This window comes from Pempheris klunzingeri, chromosome 8 (genome assembly GCF_042242105.1).
Source record: "Pempheris klunzingeri isolate RE-2024b chromosome 8, fPemKlu1.hap1, whole genome shotgun sequence".
NCBI classification, from domain to species: domain Eukaryota; kingdom Metazoa; phylum Chordata; class Actinopteri; order Acropomatiformes; family Pempheridae; genus Pempheris; species Pempheris klunzingeri.
In genome coordinates this window covers 4,229,923-4,250,309 of record NC_092019.1, presented here as the reverse complement: position 1 = coordinate 4,250,309, position 20,387 = coordinate 4,229,923, and the positions used below count along the sequence as shown (strand labels likewise).

The window sequence follows — 20,387 nt, the reverse complement described above, 5'->3', positions numbered from 1 at the left end:
TAGTGAGGAGAGCAGTGAGCTCCTAACAGCGAACAGGCAGGGCGTGGGTAAAGTTTAGGGTATGCGTAACTCACCGGCAGTCCCGGACTCCAGCAGCACCGTGAAGAAAAAGACAGATAAAGCTCCACTGAAGCAAAAACAGCGGCGCCGTGCCTCCATGTTTGTGTGTCCTCCGTCCACAGCTTCTCATTCACGTTAAAGACCAAGCAAAGCCTTAAAGTCGAGTGGAGGAATGAGTTTGCTGTGTCCGCTGTGCTGCGCGCTCCACTCCGCTCAGCAGCTGGAGACTCACTGTGTAACCATCCATACACTCTCTATACACACACCCACACACACACTGCTCTGACAGGAAGCCGGAGGAGGGAGGGAGGACACACACACTCCTCTCTCTCTCTCTCTCTCTCTCTCTCTTGCTCTCTCTCGCTCTCGCTCTCTGTGCGTGTGTAATCACCTATCCAAATACTGGAAATGGGAACAGTAAACAGTTTTGTACACATTTACATGAACTCAGGGCCATGAAAAGTTGCCAGCCAGCTGAGGAGCTTCTACAGATCTCAGAGAGACATGTGTACTTACAGTCTCAGACAGCTGAGGGAAACCCAGACATGCACTATACTAATATAGAGAAATGCCTAAAATGCCCATAAGATTACAGATGAGTGTCAGACTTGTTTTGGGTAGCAGAATATTGGTGTGATGAAAAGTCTCTGCTAACACCAGCAAATGTTAGCATGCTGATGTTGAGCAGGTTTAAGTTTAATGTTTCTCTGTTCTCTCTAATGGCCATCAGGGGGCGTCTCAAGTGGTTACAGAAAGTCTGATTGTATAAATGACCCAACTTCTCACTTGATTTATGACCTCAGTAAGCATTTTCTGTCTGACCTGCTAGTTTCAAGCCTTCAATTTCATAGCTCGAAATTCATTTTGTAAATTATGGTTTTGTTTTGACTAAAAAAAAGGCATTAAAGCACTACATGCTTCTTTATGACTAACCAATCAGAAGGGCCTAAACCTAACCAATCAGAGGCAGAAAAAAAAAATTATTGGACATTTTTTGACCTGCTGGTGACGACAGATAGAAATTCCAAGGTTCACCAAAGTCAGTAAGATTTATCCTCTGGGGACCATGAATGTCTGTGCAGTATTATAATATAATAGTCTTCTTTTCCCACTGATTCTGCCAAGCACCTTCCCTTCATTTTGGTTTCAGTACAAAGAAGGGAGGGATGTCACTCTGCCCATCACTAATTAGATGACGAGGCATTTTAGCTAGTTTGGCTAATGTGTTTCTGGATTTAGTTGCCTGCAAACTGAGACACAGCAGGTTAGCGGTGCTCAGCTTTCTCTTCCACTGCTCTTTTGTAGAGTGTCACATTCAGACTTAAACCTTACGGTCACATGAAGGATCAGAACTGTGCTATCCCGTTGTGCTTCCCCCAGGTCGGGAACCCTGATGATCATAGTTACCATCGTCAAATCCCTGTGCTTTATTGAATTCCTTCACTTTGACATTAAGAGCACTGGACAGAAATGACATCACATTTGCGATGCTTTGTTGTGCTTAAACAGTCAGATCCAACAGACACAAATTGGAAATACAAGGTTTTCCCTCTCACTACTGCATGTGTAATTTATTATATTCAGTGGTTTCACTAAAGCTTTATTTAATCTACATTGGGGACACTGCCTACCTCTCTCTCTCTCTCTCTCTCTCTGTTGTTTTGTTTCTCTCTGTATCTAGCTGCATACATGTATGTGTGACTGACGAGCTCGCTGACTGATGAGTGGCAGTGATCTCAGCTGTATTTTGATGGCAGCACAGAGAGTGAGCCCAGTGACAGAGAGATGATAAAGCTGAGCCCGTCTGTGTAGTCACACGGGGCAGCAGGTCTGGACTCGCTGCTCTGTACCAACACTGGAACTGAGCCACGCTCTCTCCAGAGTCTCACAGCCCTCATCGACCCCTCTCCTCACCAGTCCTCTGGAGTCCAGCTCCTTCAGCCACAGGTCAGGGCCCAGTGGCTCAGAGCGCTGTTTGTTTTTGGGTCTCACATGACAGCCATAGTAATATGTTTTAGATCCCGGGACTACAAATAAACTGAGTTTGATATTATCTCCAAAAATAAATCCTTTTTTAATAAGTAGGGACTAGAAGGGAAATTCTGGGGTTTACAACATGGGTCTTGTTTTGCATCCAACAGTGTTTGCAAGAAAGTACAGTATGTAATTCTTTTATGTGACTCACACATATTCAACTACTACTCTACCTATTCATGAATTTACAGTTAGATCTAATGTATGTATGTGACTGTATATTTCCTTGTAGATATAATTCAGTTTTCCTTTTCATATTTTCCTTCCTACTGCTACTTTTACATACTCTGTTCTATTTTGTTTTGCTTATTTTATTGTTTTATTCGGATCTAATCTAAAATGTTTGTTCATATGTTTTCTCTTCGTAGCACTGAAGAAGCGACAACTGCATTTCACCAATACCCCTTAACATCTAGGCTGTCCCTCTAAGTTCTTAGTAGTTTTTCCGTTAAATAGCTTAACAGTTAGGGCATAGGACATAATGTTTGCACTGAATGAAAAATCACTCCCTTGGATGGACAAGTTTTAGATGTCTTTTGCATCATTTTGTACACATTTCCATCAAATTTCAGTCCGTTACATTTGGTGTCTTTGGAAATATTGGGATTTCCACTAGGAATGTGAATAAAGTTCTGTGGGTTGTTTTTTTTTTTGCTTTGCAACATAAGCAATGAATCTGGGTAATGTAATAACGGGGGTTTCTGATGAAGTCTTATTTAACTTGTATTATCTGGGATTGTCTGGCAGTAAAATGGAAAAAAGCTGTGACTGATGTAACATCTTAATCATTTAGAGCATTTCATGCCGTGTGTGTGAGGTGCGTGTGTGTGATACAGCTGTCTGTGTGATAGCCTGGCTCCATGTGACCCCAAACAATATCTTGCAAGCTGTCTGTCAGCAAGTATACTAAAGTCTAACAACATAATATCCCATATTCGTACGGACCAACAGCTGACACATTAACCATGGGGATGAATAAATACACCAATGTGAGGCTTCAGCGGGAAAGGAAAAAAAAACACAACAAGAAAATCCAAATGCTATCACTAACAACCACACTGGATCTCCTGCTATGCATGAATTGGTAAATGATACAATACTGTGTACTATAAATCTCACTGACCGCTGACTAATAAGATTTATGATAATTGCAGATGGGGGGGAGCAGGCAGGGTTGCTGCAACATTATATCAGAACTCTGTTGTCAGTCAGAGAATCTGAAACCATGGAACAATTTATATCCCTGAAGCTTCCAACTGTGGATCAACCGGGGTCAAAACTTGTACACTGAGCTCATGGGTGTTACTGGATGCGTTCAAGCTTCAAATTAAGAGGTTTTTAGTGCTAACTTGATTCCAAGAGCTAGGATGATGTATAAGATGTGTCAGTGTGTGCACATGTGGGAGTTTCGTTTCTTCATTTTTAATTCCAACTGTCAGCACCAGCAGTTGTCCATCTCTAACAAGCCCAATGACCTCTATAAACACCTGCCAGCTGACTTCATTGGATCTCACCAAACCCTCCGTATTCTCCATCAGAACAAGTTGTTCGTGTTTGTCACATCCTCGTTGTATGTGACCGCTAACATCCTCAAGTCATCTGGTCCATTGTGCGTGACGCTCTTTGCCAGGCGAGTTTCACAATAATGGAAACTTGGACACAGATGGGATACATTGGCTGAGTGAGCTATTAAAAGAATATTTTATTTTGATTCATGTGGTATCTGTTTTGTGTCTTTGGCCCCCAGGAGACAGAATAAACAGATACATCATGTTTTGGGGGTCTGGCTTTGGGACAAAATCATCCATTTGGGCCCTTCTGGTTGACCTGTTGCTAATTCTTTGTTATTCAGGATGAACTATTTTATAGACAGGGAACAGAACATTTAGTGTAGATTAAGACATTTGGGAAGAACAGTTCATAGACAACCGAACCTGCCACCATTTTCTTTAACATATCAGGATGTTGGTCTGATATGTTATAGAAACACAATATAGTCGTTTACTTTAGCTCGGATCCTAGTTTTCTTATTACTTTTGTGGCTGCAGTTACACCTTCCATAAATCTGGCATTGTTCTGAAAACCACAGTCAAGAGTACATTAAATAGCATAGCAATTTTTCAATATTCTTCAATATTTGGCTCAACTAGCATAATCAGGCAGCAATAATATGAATTTAAGTGTAGTAGTAGTACCACAGTAGTAGTACTAACTCTCTTCACAACCCTCATGGCTGCTGCTGGATATTGGTTATACATTTTCCCGGGAAATAGTCTTGTTTAGCAGTCTGCACATACAATTCTGTGGGACACATCATACAAGGACGCTAGAATCATCCACCATCACCTAACGTGAGCTGAATGTCCAAGCAGTAGCAGGAAAAATGACATTTGGAGTCATGCACTGAATGAGCTGACCTGTGGGCCTGTCTCCAACCCAATCCTCACCTAATGATGGTTTGTGAAACCAAGACCGTGTTAATAATGAGTGTGGCTCATCACTGACATGGTTTCATACATCCAGAGTGGCGTGATGGACCAAGGGTCCACATAAACTACTGTGACTCTTGTTTCTGTTTCTGCTTTTCTCACCAACAATGAACTTAAATTGTCTGCTGACAGATGAAATTCGTAAACATGGTTGAGGCTCTTTTGTTGTTTGAACATGCAAATTAGAGCTCAAAACCATGAAGATTAAAAAAAAAAAAACACTTGCATTTGATGGATTGCTGACATTTTGCTTCTTTGAGATTGTTTTCGTGGTTTCTACTGAAAAATGAAAAACACAGCAAGTTTCAAGCAGAGCAGAACAGAACGGGATGAAACCACTGATAAAAATGTCTCAACTACCACAAATCAAATGAACTTGACTGAGGTCGATCATGCTGATAAAGTTGGCCTATGACAAGTAATCTGTTTTGAAAATTTTATATTACAACAGACCAATAATTTAACCCTTTAACAACATTTGGGCCTTTGAACTACATTCTGTTGTCCAGCTCAGAAGAAAGTGAGTGAGATCCACATTCAGGACGCTTCCTGTCACTTTCTCTTTATTAATTCAATTAAGACAATGTCTGTCTCCAATATCACTCCCTCATTCACTGCTCCCTGTATAACAGACACTCAATAGTTTACTAAATCATGACCAGTAAAATTGAGATCATGCTGATGATCAAATGATTACATGCTAATATAATCAGAGGGCTAGATAATGTATCATGTGTACCATGTTCACCATCTTAGTTTAGCATGTAAGTATTTTCTAGTTAGCATCAAAACAAAGTACATCTGAGGCTGATGGGGATTAAATTAGCTTTGCGGGTATTTGGTTTTAGCCTGATGATGGTGTTAGATGAAAAGAGGATTATTAGAGTTATTACGATTCCTCCTGAGGGGAACGTGAATGTCTTTGTAATCCATCCAATAGTTGTTGAGAGTTCTGAAAAATAAAAATGGGAACCTCATGGTGACGTAGAGGAAAAGTCAGGGGGTCACCCAAGTCATTAGGATACATATTCAGCTAATTCAGTTGGTCGTCCTGGTTTATTTATTGCTTCGTGGTTGAATTACTCATGAGCACTTATTTTCACGCCTTCTCGCTCATTCTCATCATCATCAGCTGATTGTAGGCATTTACACTTAAACTTAAACCAGTCAAATGCTCGCTCAAACCCTCATGAGCTAATCACTGTCACTGTCAGCTGTCCTCTGACACATGCACCTCCGGCCCTCATCACATTCAGCAGGCAGGGGTCCTTTCATGATCAGACGTCTGCACCACATCATGCTGTTCTCAGAGTTACTCCATCTGGGCATATTCCTGTCACATCATACATCTTTTACCCATATATGCATATTTTCATGTCTAATATTTTGATAGGGTCTAAATGCCAAAGAGTATTATCTTCTATCATGGATTTATCAGTGAATCTTCTTAATCGTCCCTCAAGTGTTTAGTGATTCTGGTTGAAATATCAGTCTGGGCCAAAGTGGTGGACCAACAAACTTACACCAACGTCTTCCTTGTTTTTAATGAAGTGCGAATAAATTGGAGTATGTTTCACGCTAATCTGCCGTCTTCTCCTCACCAGGGCAAATACAATCCTGTAATCCAAATGTGTTTGAGTTACAAAAATGTTTTGGAAATGATTTTATTCTAATGTTAAACTAATTACCGAGGGGTGTTTCAGCATGTAGCTAAGTCTAAGAAAGGCAATGCAAAATGATGGATGCTTTTCCTCATCAGGCGATTATGCAACAGCTGTGGGTGAGCTGGCCAAAAGAGCTTTCAGAACAGCACTCTTATTTATTCCAACTGTCAACACTTGTCTGGACTGAAACGCTGCCAGTCACAGTTTTTGAGTCCTTGTACTTCACTTCAGCTATTGTCTGCTCTCATGTTCATGTGGTCTGTGTGCTTTAAGGGTGACATCATGACAGGATGCTGTTTTCTTAACGGCTGACTGAGGTGAGGTGGCTGGCAAAAGGGATTTCCCAGTAAAGGCAGAAGGAATGGGAACTGAGTGGTTAACGTATGCTCTAAGTATGCTCTGAAAGATCAGAGTATAATTACAAATTGCACATTTTTATCATTAGTATCTTTCATGCTCTTTGTTTCAAAGCCACATGCTGGATAGTATTACAGGGCGTGCAGGAACATTCTCTACAGACATCAAACTGCAATTTCCCCGACTGTCTGTCTGAGTTTTGTTTCTGACCGCGGTGATGAAGCAGAGGAGGGGCGTGGCATCGGTTTCCGAGGGAACACTTTTCTGAGGTGCTCAAGAGAGAAGATGAAGAGAAAACAAGAGTGAGGAGAAGCAGAGGGTTGAGCGGCACACACCCACAGCAGAGAGTGCAGAGAGGTATGAGTGTGTGTGTGTGTGTGTGTGTGTGTGCTGCCAGAAGTAGTGTAAAAACCTGCATGAATTGCCTTTTGGTGTCATTCTGAATATGTTAATTGTGTGGTACGTGTGGTACGTTATGTAAAGTCCCTATTTGTGCTAATCATAATGCAAAATTTACAGCAACCCACACACTGACACCCACTGATAACTGCATAAACCAGCAACACACACCTGTCACACACGACTGAAACAACTCTTGAGTGAGTCAAATCTGTCCCCTTTCTTTCTCTTTCTCTCTATCAACACACTTGCATTCCTATAGGCCGTAATCACTTATCACCATGACAACCTGCTCAACAAGCATTGACCCCTGTTTTTCAACCGTGTACGTTCTAATGCAAATACACAGCTGTAGCTTCCATAGGGTAAAGACACTGTGCTTCACTGTTAGCTTACACAGCAACACGTACTTATGGTAAACCATAGTATTAGTGGTAATACTTTAACTTGGGCTGCCAAGGCACACAGTTGACCTTCGTGCATTGTGGCATGATGCAGTGCTGTGTAAGTAAGTGTAAGTGTGTGTATGTGTATGTGTATGTGTATGTGTATGTGTATGTGTATGTGTATGTGTGTGTGTGTGTGTGTGTGCGCTCGCCAGCTCCTGGAAGTCCAGCAGACTCCAGTAAGGAATGTTGAGAACAGCTGTGGACATGACCGAAAGAATTTACACAGAAACCTAACCTCATGATGGTATCACGCACACACACTTCAGTCTGTACAAATATTTAAAGGGAGCAAACATCCATTGATCCATCTATTTTCAAGTCACTTATCCCCGTCAGGGTCGTGGTAAGTGGGGCACATAATGCTAGAATATAAGGCCCCTTCTGTCTGCCTCTGATTTATTAGCATGACGTGAGCAAGACCTGCATAGTTTACAATGTCAGTATATTAAATAACTCAGAGTATAAGAAAAAAACACAACAAATTATTGGATAGCAAAAAAAGAAGAATACAATTAACATTCATTTTGTGTGACAAACTACATTAGAATAACTTAAATAACCTAAAGAAAATATACAGTACATTTTAGACTTAGACTATCTCTCTTGCTCACCCTTTTGCTCTCCTAGACATACATGCAAGTCCATACATGTCATCACATCACAGAGAGCAGTTTGTCTTCACCTTGTGATCACGGTAAGAAGCAGGAGGAATTTGAAGGGATCAATCTAAATGAATTAACAGCTAATTTCCCAACAACAATCTTAGATTCATTTCTCTCTGTTGTTATCCTAACTAGGGAGGATCATGTAATAAGACTCACCAGCATTTCCTGCCCCGGCTCCATAACTCATACAAACAGTCTCTCACTCACAAAGACACACACACACACACACACACACACACACACACACACACACACACACACACACACACACACACACACACACACACACACACACACACACACACACACACACACACACACACACAGACACAGACACAGACACAGACACAGACACACACACACACAGACACAGACACAGACACAGACACAGACACAGACACACACACACACTAGTGCTACCACAATCTTAATCTACACATCCTGAGATGATTAGTGTGACACATGGGATTGCAAAAATGGGCGTGTATGTAAACCCCGGTCACACACACACACACACACACAGCTAATTGAAAGCAGCCGTGTGCAGCGTGTTGAAATGCCTGCAGTGTGTGCCTTTCCACCTGTTGTCCTGTGGATTGAGGGAAAGCTAATGTTGCAGCATAAGGCTCCCGGCGGAAATGTTTATTTAAAAAAGGGATAGGATGCGAGGTAAAGAGGGAGAAATGAGTGAATGAATGAGGTGTTGTTGGCCCTAACTTCTCCACATCCACATTCTCCCATCTTAACCTCATCCTCAAACTGCTACATCCCTTATGGCTAGAGGAATAAAGTACAAGTGGTAATTTTATGTAAGACAGCACAACAATAGAGGCTCATTACCATCCAACAATGGACTCTTATTACTTTCAGCTGACATTTGCCATCACTGCTCGCTTTTCCGTCTTTTTTCCCATGTTTTGCCTCTCTGTCCATTGTTCACCGCGCTGTTTCGAGTCCAGAAAAGACTCATTCTCCCTAAGTATATAGAGGTCATTCATTTCACATTGGCCCCACTGGAAACTCAAGATGCTTTCATCAAATCCTCACTCAGCAGTTCTTAATGCTCTGGGAAGTACCCTCCACCCCCACCCCTAATTCTTCTCCCACCCAATGGTATCCTCCACCCAGCAGCGCTGAGGAAGGAGCATTGTTCAGTCAAATGACTCGTCTCATAACATACAAAAAATCCCAATTTGACAGGGTTCGTTCGCTGAGGAGCATGAATATGCTCAGGGAACTTTGTTGCAGTCTGATTAGATTTGGATATTTCAGGTGTAACAGTGAATGCACCTTAATATCAAACTGACAAACTCACTGTGGGATCACTAAAAATGGGCCAGATGGGACAAGAAACACAGAGGAAACAAGTCACCAGTTAAGACGGATCAGCTGTTGTTTTGTTTTGTGAAAAACTGAAAGTCAGCAGACTCAGTAACGCCTCATTGCACAGGAAAATGTGAGTGTGCAACACTACAGCAAGTAAAACAGCTCAAAGTTGGACCAGGAAGTTTGTCTTTAATCTTTGATGGATGCTACAACAGACAGTGTGGGTGATGTTTTGCCTTTTGACCGTTTAACAATAAACGCTGGTTTTCCTTTAACTTAATACCACGGATCATTTCACAGGTTGAAGGCTTTCATAGCAAAGTCATGCTGTGAGTATCGAGGCACCATGATGGGACCTGTCACCCCTGTGATTCTGACGTGACTGTCACAACAAAACGTCCATCCGGGAAATACAGTTCTGTAAATCCTGCCAATTTACTGGCAACCTGTCTAACCCTGTAACCTGACCTTTAAACAACCGATCAGCACTTTGACATACGTCATAAACATGTTTCAGGAACTCATATGACAATATAAAGCCACACAGTTAAGTAGAAAGAGAGGCCGATCTGCAGATTTGAGCCTGAGACGCTGAGGCTTTGTGGTAAAAGCAGTAGTGGCAGTAAACCAGGTAAACCAGAATCAGAATAACGTTGCAATGTTGCAATCTTATATATAATATAATATAATAATCACTTGGCAAGTCACAGCATGATCACCAAATCTGTCGAAGCGATCCAGAAAGACATGAAGGTTATTTAGTCTAATCCCTTTCTTTATCTTCTGGACGGTGTTTTTACATCCAGACAGACAGACAGACAGACAGACACCTAAACTGAAGCAGGAAAAAGCTGAAAGGTCCCCTGTGAGAAAACTGTATTTAGAGCTGACAGTGCAACTGTCACACGGTAGGAATGATGCATCGTCTGAGAGCAGCGGAGGAAGTGGAAACGTGGAGTGTATCAGGGTCAGCGCTATCACAGAGACCACCCTGTCCCTGCTACACAACACCATTGTCCTGCCTGGAGGTGCTGGTGGGTAAAGGCCAGGAGGGCAAACACACACCGATAGTTGAAGGGTTAGCACGAGAAACCTGAGCGGATCAAAGGTAAAGGACGTCAGATCTGAGTTTTTATACATGTGTCTACACATAAACATGCTTGTCACGCCAAGGAGACTATGTAAGCTGCTACTGTGATACTACTATGCTGTCATGATTGTTTGTTAAAAGTCCGCGCTCTTTCAAACACATTCCCGACTCTTTTTGCTTTCTTTTCACCAAAGACAAACAACATTTGATTCCACTTCATACTCTGACCTCACATGCTGGTCGTGTTTGTCCAGGGAAGAGAGTGTTTTTCTCAACAGCAACCATCGTATGCGAGAGGCTCAGTGTGTCCTATGGAATGCTGCTGGCAGGAAGGGCAAGACCTGAGGCCAAGAAACAGGAGAAACTTCGACAAAGACGAAGGTGAGGAAGATTGAGAGCGAGCACATTTCGGAACGATTAAAACTCTGTCTTATTTGACAAATTAGGGAGTGTTTGAAAATCTGCAGCCTCGTGGCGAATGTTGAATGACCGCACATTTAAAATCTGTTCTGAGGAGCTTTTCTTCCTTTCTGGGGGAAAGCTCAGCTAACTGTAATCAAGCAGCTGTCTCTGCAGAAACCCTCAAAAGTAATCCAGGGATCATCGTGTCTTCCTTTGTAGTTTTTGATGGGATCTTTTTTGGGATAAGCAATAGCTAGCAATCACCAAATAGCAGTAACTGATGTGTGTGTGACAGGATGTGTTTTTGTGTTTGAGACACACACACACACACACAAACTTGCATTCCTCTTTATCAACTGGAAACACTAAAGGAGGATTTAAAGAATAAATCCAGTTAGTTATATCTTAATTGCAGAGTTTCTTAGCCTTCATTCCTGTCTATAATAGTTACATTGTTCTCACCAAGTTGACTGCTGTATTGCAGAAACATGGCAACATGACTAAAAAGAAAGTTGACGGGCAGCAATCAAAAGCCGTCAGACAATCACACACGTTTTAAACAAACCCACAGCTTACTCAAATGCATTTAGAAGAGAAAATAAAGGCGAATAGTAAAGTTAGTAGCCTAAGTGTCTAACTCTAACCCAGACTTGGCTCACTGTACTTCCTGTAGTTGTGCACAACAGCTTTCCTGTGCTGCGAGTTATTATTTCAATGATCTTTCTGCCCACTTTCGGTTTTACCTCCAAATAAAGCGGTTTCGATAATGTGGCTACAAGTCTGCGGCTTGTTTACAACTCGTCTCATTGTGTCAGGACTCGTGCTGCATTCTTAGGGCTCAGTTAAAACACAAGTGAAAGAAACGATGGCCACAAAAATATGAACACAGTTACAAATAACAAATGTGTGCCACTGCTACTTCTATTATTAGTCATTGGTGTGGAGGTATTAACTGAGTCTAATGATATACACATATGCACATAACCGGAAAGTTTGTAGGAGTCTGTAGGACTTGTCACCATCTGGTTACCAGGCAACCAGCAGAAACATCCTGCCCATCCTCAACATGGAACAAAAACATGACATTTTTGTACAGATTAAACAAAGAAGTTGGAATATGTTAATTAATGAGCTTTACAGTTAATGAGTGAGCTTCAGAGGTGATGGTAGGCAGATTTTTTGATCCTTGAACAATAACCAGGCCGGCTGTTTACCACCGTCTGTGTGCTAATGTTTAACATACAGACATTACAATAGTATCGCCCAAATAACTCTTAGTAATTCCTTGCAAGACAGTGAATGCACCTTAATATCAAACTGACAAACTCACTGTGGGATCACTAAAAATGGGCCACATGGGACAAGAAACACAGAGGAAACAAGTCACCAGTTAAGGCGGATCAGCTGTTTTATTTTGTGAAAAACTGAAAGTCAGCAGACTCAGTAACGCCTCATTGCACAGGAAAATGTGAGTGTGCAACACTACAGCAAGTAGAACAGCTCAAAGTTGGACCAGGAAGTTTGTCTTTAATCTTTGATGGATGCTACAACAGACAATGTGGGTGATGTTTTGCCTTTTGAACTTTTAACACTTGATACCCTTAACTTAATACCACAGATCATTTCACAGGTTGAAGGCTTTCATAGCAAAGTCATGCTGTGAGTATCGAGGCACCGTGATGGGACCTGTCACAACAAAACGTCCATCCGGGAAATACACTTCTGTAAATCCTGCCAATCCTTACTGGCACCCTCTCTAACCCTGTAACCTGACCTTCAAACAACCGATCAGCACTTTAAAATACGTCATAAACATGTTTCAGGAACTCATATGACAATGATAAAAACACTGGTTGAGGCTTTTTCTTGTTATCGGACAGTTTACAGTAAAGCGACAGGAAAGTAGGAAGAGAGGAGGATCTGCAGCAGTAGATTTGAGCCTGAGACGCTGAGGCTTTGTGGTGGGTCAGATATGTCCGCAGGATGTCTTTAAAAAAAAATGCCAACGTGTAGCACTTTCATTTGTTTGTATCGTCACCCTGCGCTGTCACTCGGCCGCCGGCCCGCTTGGATATTAGTGCCTAATGATTAATAGCATCTTGTGTCAGGCCGTCGTTATCTGTGTAACATGTGCAGGAGGCCAGGATTAATGGGAGTATGGGAACAAATAACAGCTGATAAGAGTGGGCGGAGGAGCATGAGGAGTGTGTGTGTGCACGCGGTTATGCGTGTTGAGTGTGTGTGTGTGTGTGATTGAGTGTGTCAGCGTAGAAGGAGCACTTGTTCTCGCAGGAGTCGTTCAGCCCCCGCAAGAATGGAATGTGCCTCCATTGTGCGGCACTGCACAGGCCGTCATCTTTGCCGCATTAACAATCCGCAAAGCAATTTACAGGTCACACGTGTAAAGGGTGTGAGCAGTGGTGTTAATAAATCACATCAAAACAATAATCTAGAATTTGGAATATGTTTTTCAGTTGAAATAAAACAGAGGAAGTGCACAAAGGAAACGATGACACAAGTGAATCATGTTTGACGGTAAAATAATCCCTCTAATATAAACAGAATTATCTTTATCTCATTTAGTGTAAAACTGCTCACAACAAAGAGCTGCCCGTCAGCGAGGAGAAAAGCCCTTCCACAATCTCTTTTCGCTTCTTCCTGCATTTCCTCCTCTACTTCATCACTTATCTGGGTTTTCCTGGCACGGACGCAGGAAAGACAGACGTCAGCAACACAGTGCAAGGCGTTGTTGGGAAAGGCTGCAAGGAGGGCGGGGCCCTTTTGGAAAGAGACAGATTGGAGTATTTAGAGCCAAACACTACATCACTCATAACAAATAGGGAGTGAGAGGAGCTCGATTTTTGGATACAAAGTGAAAGGCTAGTATCAATAAGTGTAATGGATTGAGATCGCTGAGAAAGTGCATGCTTGTCAAAATTGTTTTCCCCCCACTTCAATGGAGAGGCGGGCGGAGGGTGGAGGTGAGAGTGAAGAAGAACTGGGAAAGGAAAGGAAAGGAATTTGTAAAGTTGTCAAACTGTAATGGGCATCTGTCGACTCAGGCCTTGTTTTACTTTGCAAGACTTCAGGTCATTGCTGACCTTTTTTTTTTTTTACATTCATTAAAACCGTTTTCTTGTTATGTTGAAAAATTCTATAATTCAGACATGATGTTTCTCACTTAACATCTTTGCGTGTAAATTGTAATAGAAAAACTCATCAGATGATCATGTGTGCCAGGATTTCTAGTCCATCAATACTAAGAACAAAACATGTTCTCATCACTTCCTTCCAAAGCAACACATCATATTTCTTTCTCATTTGACTCAGTCAGCAGGATGACATTATTTCCTGTTGCTTTCCAAAACCATTACGAGTAACTGTCACAAAAATGATTCAGATGTCTGTTTTCTGATTGGTCATCGCTATGGTTACAGTTTGGTTAGGTTTAGGCACAAACTACGTGGTAAAACTGAGAAATAGATTGTGGTGGATAAAAAGAAACCGATGTTGACACTTGATAGAATGGGATACAAAATGTGGTCCCCCGTGTCCACATGTGGTTTCGCTGCTCTTTAAACAAAATCATGCGATTTCTGCCTTTGCACAAGAGTCATAATTCACACCATCACGAGCAACTCAGGAAAATTTGAACGAAATGATCTATGATGTCTGTTTTCTTGTGGGGACATAACAACATTGCCTTAATATCTGAGGGTGGGACTAACCCTAACCCTGAAGATGTCTTCTTATGTAGTACAGAATTAGAGCTGTAACAGCAAAAGACTTGTGTGGTTACTCGCTTTTCTATACATGTTACTGTCAGGAGGCTATTCATTCAGAATATGAATTCTCTGTCTGGGCTCCATGTGTGAAATGATTATGATTCTGTTAATGATTACACTCATGATTCCAGATATTATTGTTGCTTTTTCTTTGTGAGATCAAGTCCAGGATTAATCATCTTGTTGGAATGTGTGTACACAGTCTCTGGCCAGATGTGAGCTTGATCTTCACAACCAAGACGACATTAACAAACGCTGACACTGCTGGGGAAATGATCGTGAGATTACTGCAAGATCACATTTGTTCTTGTGCAACTTTGATAGATGGCAGTCAGTGTTGCTACACTCATCCTAAACATGAGCCTGAACTCCTCCTGTCGCTCTCTCTTGTTGTAACCCTCCCTGCCTCGGTATGGCCTCTGTCTGCTGTTTGACTCTCTGTACCACCACCACCTCCTCTTCCTCTTCCTTTTCCCCGCCTGAAGGCTGTGTGAATGTGCATCTGTGGTGTACCTCAGACATCAGATGTCACGTCTCAGCTTTGCTTTCAGAGGTTTGACCTCTCACCTCTGCTGTTTGAGCCCTCAGAGTGTGAGTCCTGATGGGAGGAGAGCACAAGACAGATAACAGTCTGGTTTCAGGCTTGATGCGTGGAACAGAGAGCATGTGATATAATTTGCACACACAAATGTGTTGACAAATGTACATGCTTGCACATACATGCAAGACTGATGCACACACACACACACAGACACACACAGGCCTTAAAACATGTGTGACCAGCCTGGTCCTGGATCTAGTTATCCCAGCTGCCTCTGGTTCAGCCAGGGAGAGGAGACAAAAAGACAGCTGATGGACATTATGGAGGATCAAATAAGCGGATGTGTAGCTGTAAGCACTGCTCTGTGTGGGTATGTTCAATAAACGTACCGCCAAAGAGAAGTCTCTGTGTAGACCGACTCTGTTAGTGTGACCTAGATATCTCACATTGTATTACAAAAGTGTGTGAAAGTGTAAAAGGTACAATTGTGGTTACGTCAGATGATGTTACATCAGATCTGTTTTTCGCTGAGTAAACTTTAGCCTGTCATTTAGTACCCAAGAGACCATAAACAGGACTTCATGCTACTCAATGGGCTTTTCTCTGATAGGCCGACAGATAGAAATGTTACTGATAACATCCAATCACATCAATGAAGTCAGACAGGGTGGCAGTGGGCCAGCATTTACAATACAAGGACCTTGTCACTGAAGCAGATCAATGAAATTCAGCCATCATTAGCTTTTAATACCTTAGGTACCCTAGGTTACTTGCTATAACTTGTGTAAATGTCTAACTAGCAGACAGAATGGAAAGAAAACTTGATTTGATTTACAGCCAGCAAGAAGGAAAGAAAACATGAAACAACAAACATGTCCTCTGGTATTATTTAAGTAATAAAACCACAGAAACGTTTATCTGCTAAATCAGTGTAGCTGCAACAAAAGTAGCAATAAAGTTGGTGAACTGAATGAAGTCATATTACTTAGAGTAATATCTAAATGTCTATGATTTGATAACAATAGCTAACATTAGCCAACATAAGCTATTGGTAATATGAGACCAAGTGAGGCTGTGGCTAAAAACCCCTGCGAGTTCTGAATCCAGCAAGGGTTCCTTTTATTGCTTATGAGTTCAGCTTTTTATGTGTTGGAAGAAGATTATGTCATCTCTCTTCTAAAAGTTACACAATGCAACTTTAAAGATGGAAAAAGATTAGCGCTTTTTGAATTCAACTTAAAGGAAGTCTTTGCTTGCTGATTATTTAGATATCAGATTTGAAGATGCAAGCTAAATAAATAAAGACACCATACTGCACACTGTTTGTTCTACTATTTACACACATTATGGATGAAGGATGGATCCAGTTTGGAGGTTAGATGTTTGTTTTTTTTTCTTGATTCCATACAATTGCAGCATTCAGTTGTAGTGGCTGGGATGTACGGCATGAGTCAGGTTATGGAAGTACAACCACAGGACTTGTAAAATGCTTCCTCTCATTTCTCATGCTGGCAGGACAGGAGTACTCTGTGCTCAGCTGGCAAAACCATCACACACACACATGCACACACACACACACACAGAGAAAGACATCTGCTCTAACACTCACCCTACATGGTGCTAAGTGGAAATCAAGAGATGTTTTGATCCGAGAGAAATGCCACTGGAGAGGGAAAAAAGAAATCCAGATACTTTGATTGCAGATCTGGAGAAAGAAAGATTGGGAGGAAGAATAAAGGTAGTGGTACAGAATAAAACTAAAGACACATTACGAGACAAAAGTTTCATAGTGATATACTGTGCAGACATGGAAGGGGTACGTGCATGCTGCATGTTGCTCAGGTTTTTAACAATCAATTGAGACCGGTGGAGCTGCAGGGAAGCAGGGGGCTCATCAGTCAGCAGAACATGATCTGTGCACGGTGCCGCCCTGTGATTTCCCCGCTGTCGCTGTTAATCTACTTCCTAACCTTCCCAGCCAGATCAAAACCCCTGAGAGGGGAAGGGGGGGAGAAGGCAGGAGATGAGAGAAGAGGGAGAGGAGGAGGAGAGGAGGGTGTTCTCACACTGCCTTCAATTTTGCAGAATTCAATTGTTATAATTTGGCAATTTCTTTCTATAATTTATGGGTTCAGAGTTTGCCTTTAATTATTCTTGCCTTTTGATTTTATTTTCTCAAATGATTTCGGTACAATAGATCAGAGGAATTGTGGTGCACGCTGTAATAGATCATTTGTGCAGTGCAGACAGTTCATTAACATGCTTTCAAGCTTTAAACATTGACATTAAGTCTCAATGAGACTTCAAAGATAAGTCCATATAAAAGACAATAAATAATTGTGTTTTTGTTTTTACTAAAAGTGTATGCCATGCCTTGGACCTTTTGTTGCTTTTTCACCATGGCACTGCAGTGTAGAAAACACAAAATATGATTCTTATTTCTACAAACTACAGGTTGAAATACAGCTTGTGTTACTATATATGCTTGTTGTTCTCAACAACACATACTACATACAAAAAGTACCTTTGGGCAGTCAGCCTTTCCATCTCACACCACATCCCTCAACTCTTTTTACATTTACTGTTGTCATAGTCTAGATTAGTGGTCATATCACTGTTGCATGTGTGCTTTCGTCTGTGTTTATGTGCTCTTGTATGTTTTTTTAAACGCCAGTGTTGTCACAAATGCCAAGCATATAATGCTCTTGATTTCTCATATAGAAAACACAAAACCTCACGTTCCTTTAGAAGGCAGCTGACTATCACCCTCGGTGCTACATCCACTAGTGACACGGCCTGCACTAATACACAACATGATAACATTCACAAGCGTTCAAACAGAGCGCTCATAAGAAACAGATGAAAGACAAGCCTTTGTTGATGCTGTTGCACATATGGAAGTCAGCCTCTCTGTGGATCAGTCATGTGTCACAGCCGGTCTGCTGATGAGTAACGACATATTGTATACGGTAATGTCTAAGGTTACACAATCCATGCTATAAAGAGGAGACTCTATTTTATTGTAAATACATTAATAAATATATGATCAGATTTACAACTATGACACTAATTGTGATGCTACCTGTTGTTAATGATTTTCACAGTCAAAGTATCAATGAGTGACAAAGTGCTCCTATTGGCAGGAAAATGTTGACAGACAAACGAGTTGATCCTGAGATGTCTGTGAAGGTGTTTTCGTTGCATTAGGACATTTTGGATGTGTGATTAACTGTCGTGCTGAGCTGCATGTCAGTTTTATGGAGAATTCAGAAAAAAATGAACTGGCGTGTGCTCGGGAATCATGCTCATATGATCATATGTCACGATCATGTGTCCGAACAGATATATCACAAGTCAGTCTGAGGAGTCATGCCAGTGAAAAAAGCTGTAGCGAGATCACAAGGTCATGTATATGAGCCTTAAATTATGTGTGGGCCAATATTTTAAGGGTCTCAAGGAACTCGAGGCTCATTTACAGTTTTTCTCCTGTTGATCATGATTGATTGATTCTGTAGCTACCATTACACAACTGATGTTGGAGCCGTCGTTCAGCATAAGACATATCATCGGATCAGAGGTTATGAGAATGATCAGGTCTCTTAAACATAAAGATTTAAAGGATATATTTGGTACTGATAGTAGTTATGTATAGCAGGCTTGGTGCAAGACTAATCAACACTCCTAGGGGATGAGGTGGAAGGCCAGCATGGTGAGCTTGTGAAATACCAACCAAGTTTATGTGGATTTTTCTATTGAAGGTGAATTAGCATCTGAAAATGATTTCCAAAAAGCAAACATGGAGGTGGAAGAATTCATATACCATGTCTGGGCTAAATGCATACAAAGATTGGCAGAAGAAATCTGGCAAAAGAAATCGGGAATGTGTTATATTTTTAAGAAAATCTATAAATGTGACGAATTAGAGTCATTAGAGAAAGTAACTGTATGCACAGATATGACGCCATGTATTGCCAACTAAACTAGAAGATCTGTAAATGATATGCGATGAAAGAATCTTTAAACATTATGAAGTTCATTTTATTCTCTACTTTCCTTTCTATCTTGATTTGTGATGCATATTTCTTAAAAAAGTCCCAATAGGTCCTCAAATTAAAGGACTAAATATGTCTTTTGTCAATTCTCTGCAGAGCAACTCGTAGAAGCGATTTCTGATCTGACGCCTTAATCAGCAGCCGTCAGGGTGTTATTAGACACAACCAGATATTAAAGGCTTCAGTAGAAAAAACAGCTCCCATACACCTGTATGCAAATTAGAGAGTGAGTTTTAAGTCAGATGGCTGCTTGTATCACCACTCATGTTCAACATCCCAAGGTTATCAGCCAGGCTCAGAAGTATGCCAGGAGTCTGTTAGCTCCAAACTGTTTGGCCCACCAGAGTTGATAACGGAGGTAGTTCCCAAAGTCCTTCAGCGCCTTTCTCAGTATACCCTCCCAACAGCTCAGTGAAATGACTGCTCCATCAGAGATCACATGGTCCCGTCAGTACAAGAAAAGGTGAAGCAGACGGACCCTTCGAGGAGGAGGCTGAACTGCTTTATAGAATTATAATCATCACCTTCCACTGCTCTTGTCAATGGGGCTGTGCTGTAAGATAACAGATATGATCCTTACACTCATCAGGAACAACTCAATGTCATTCTACTTTTTAAGGTGACAACTGATGAAAAACCCAAAGTGAAAGTAGTCAAATGTTTCCATGCAGGCACTTTGCCCAAAGTTTCTCACGAAAGGGAAAAGAAGGGTGGAAGAGGGACAGAGGGAAAGGAAGCAGTAAGGAAGTACTTGAAATGATTCAACATGGCAAAGTGACAGAGGTTTTGTGGTTGGAAAACTCAGAGAGAAGCCTGTATGGGCTATGAGAAACAAAATAAAAACCCAGAGAGAAGAGTGGGGAGGGACACGAATATCATTTCATCTGTTATATCATCATATTCTACATTCAGCTCGCACATTTTCTCTGCACTCGACCTGCCAGATTGTTGTTGCGGAAGGGCCCTCCCAACAGGAAAGAGAACATTTATTTCCCCTGCTGATCGGTGCTGGTAGTAGTGGCTGCGGGTAGTATTTGTTTTGGGTGGGTCATCTCTTCCTAATGAAACCCAGTA

The 20,387-nt window shown here is 41.5% G+C and overlaps 1 protein-coding gene across 1 annotated transcript in view; it reads right to left on the bottom strand.

Annotated features, from left to right (window-relative positions):
- Positions 1-276, bottom strand: part of tgfbr2b (transforming growth factor beta receptor 2b) — a 32,713-nt gene extending 32,437 nt beyond the window's left edge. Inside the window, exon 1 of the mRNA XM_070834972.1 lies at positions 75-276. Coding sequence (XP_070691073.1) covers positions 75-159 — 85 coding nt within the window. The 5' untranslated portion in view covers positions 160-276. The remainder of the gene's footprint in view (positions 1-74) is intronic.
- Between the last annotated feature and the right edge of the window lie 20,111 nt (positions 277-20,387).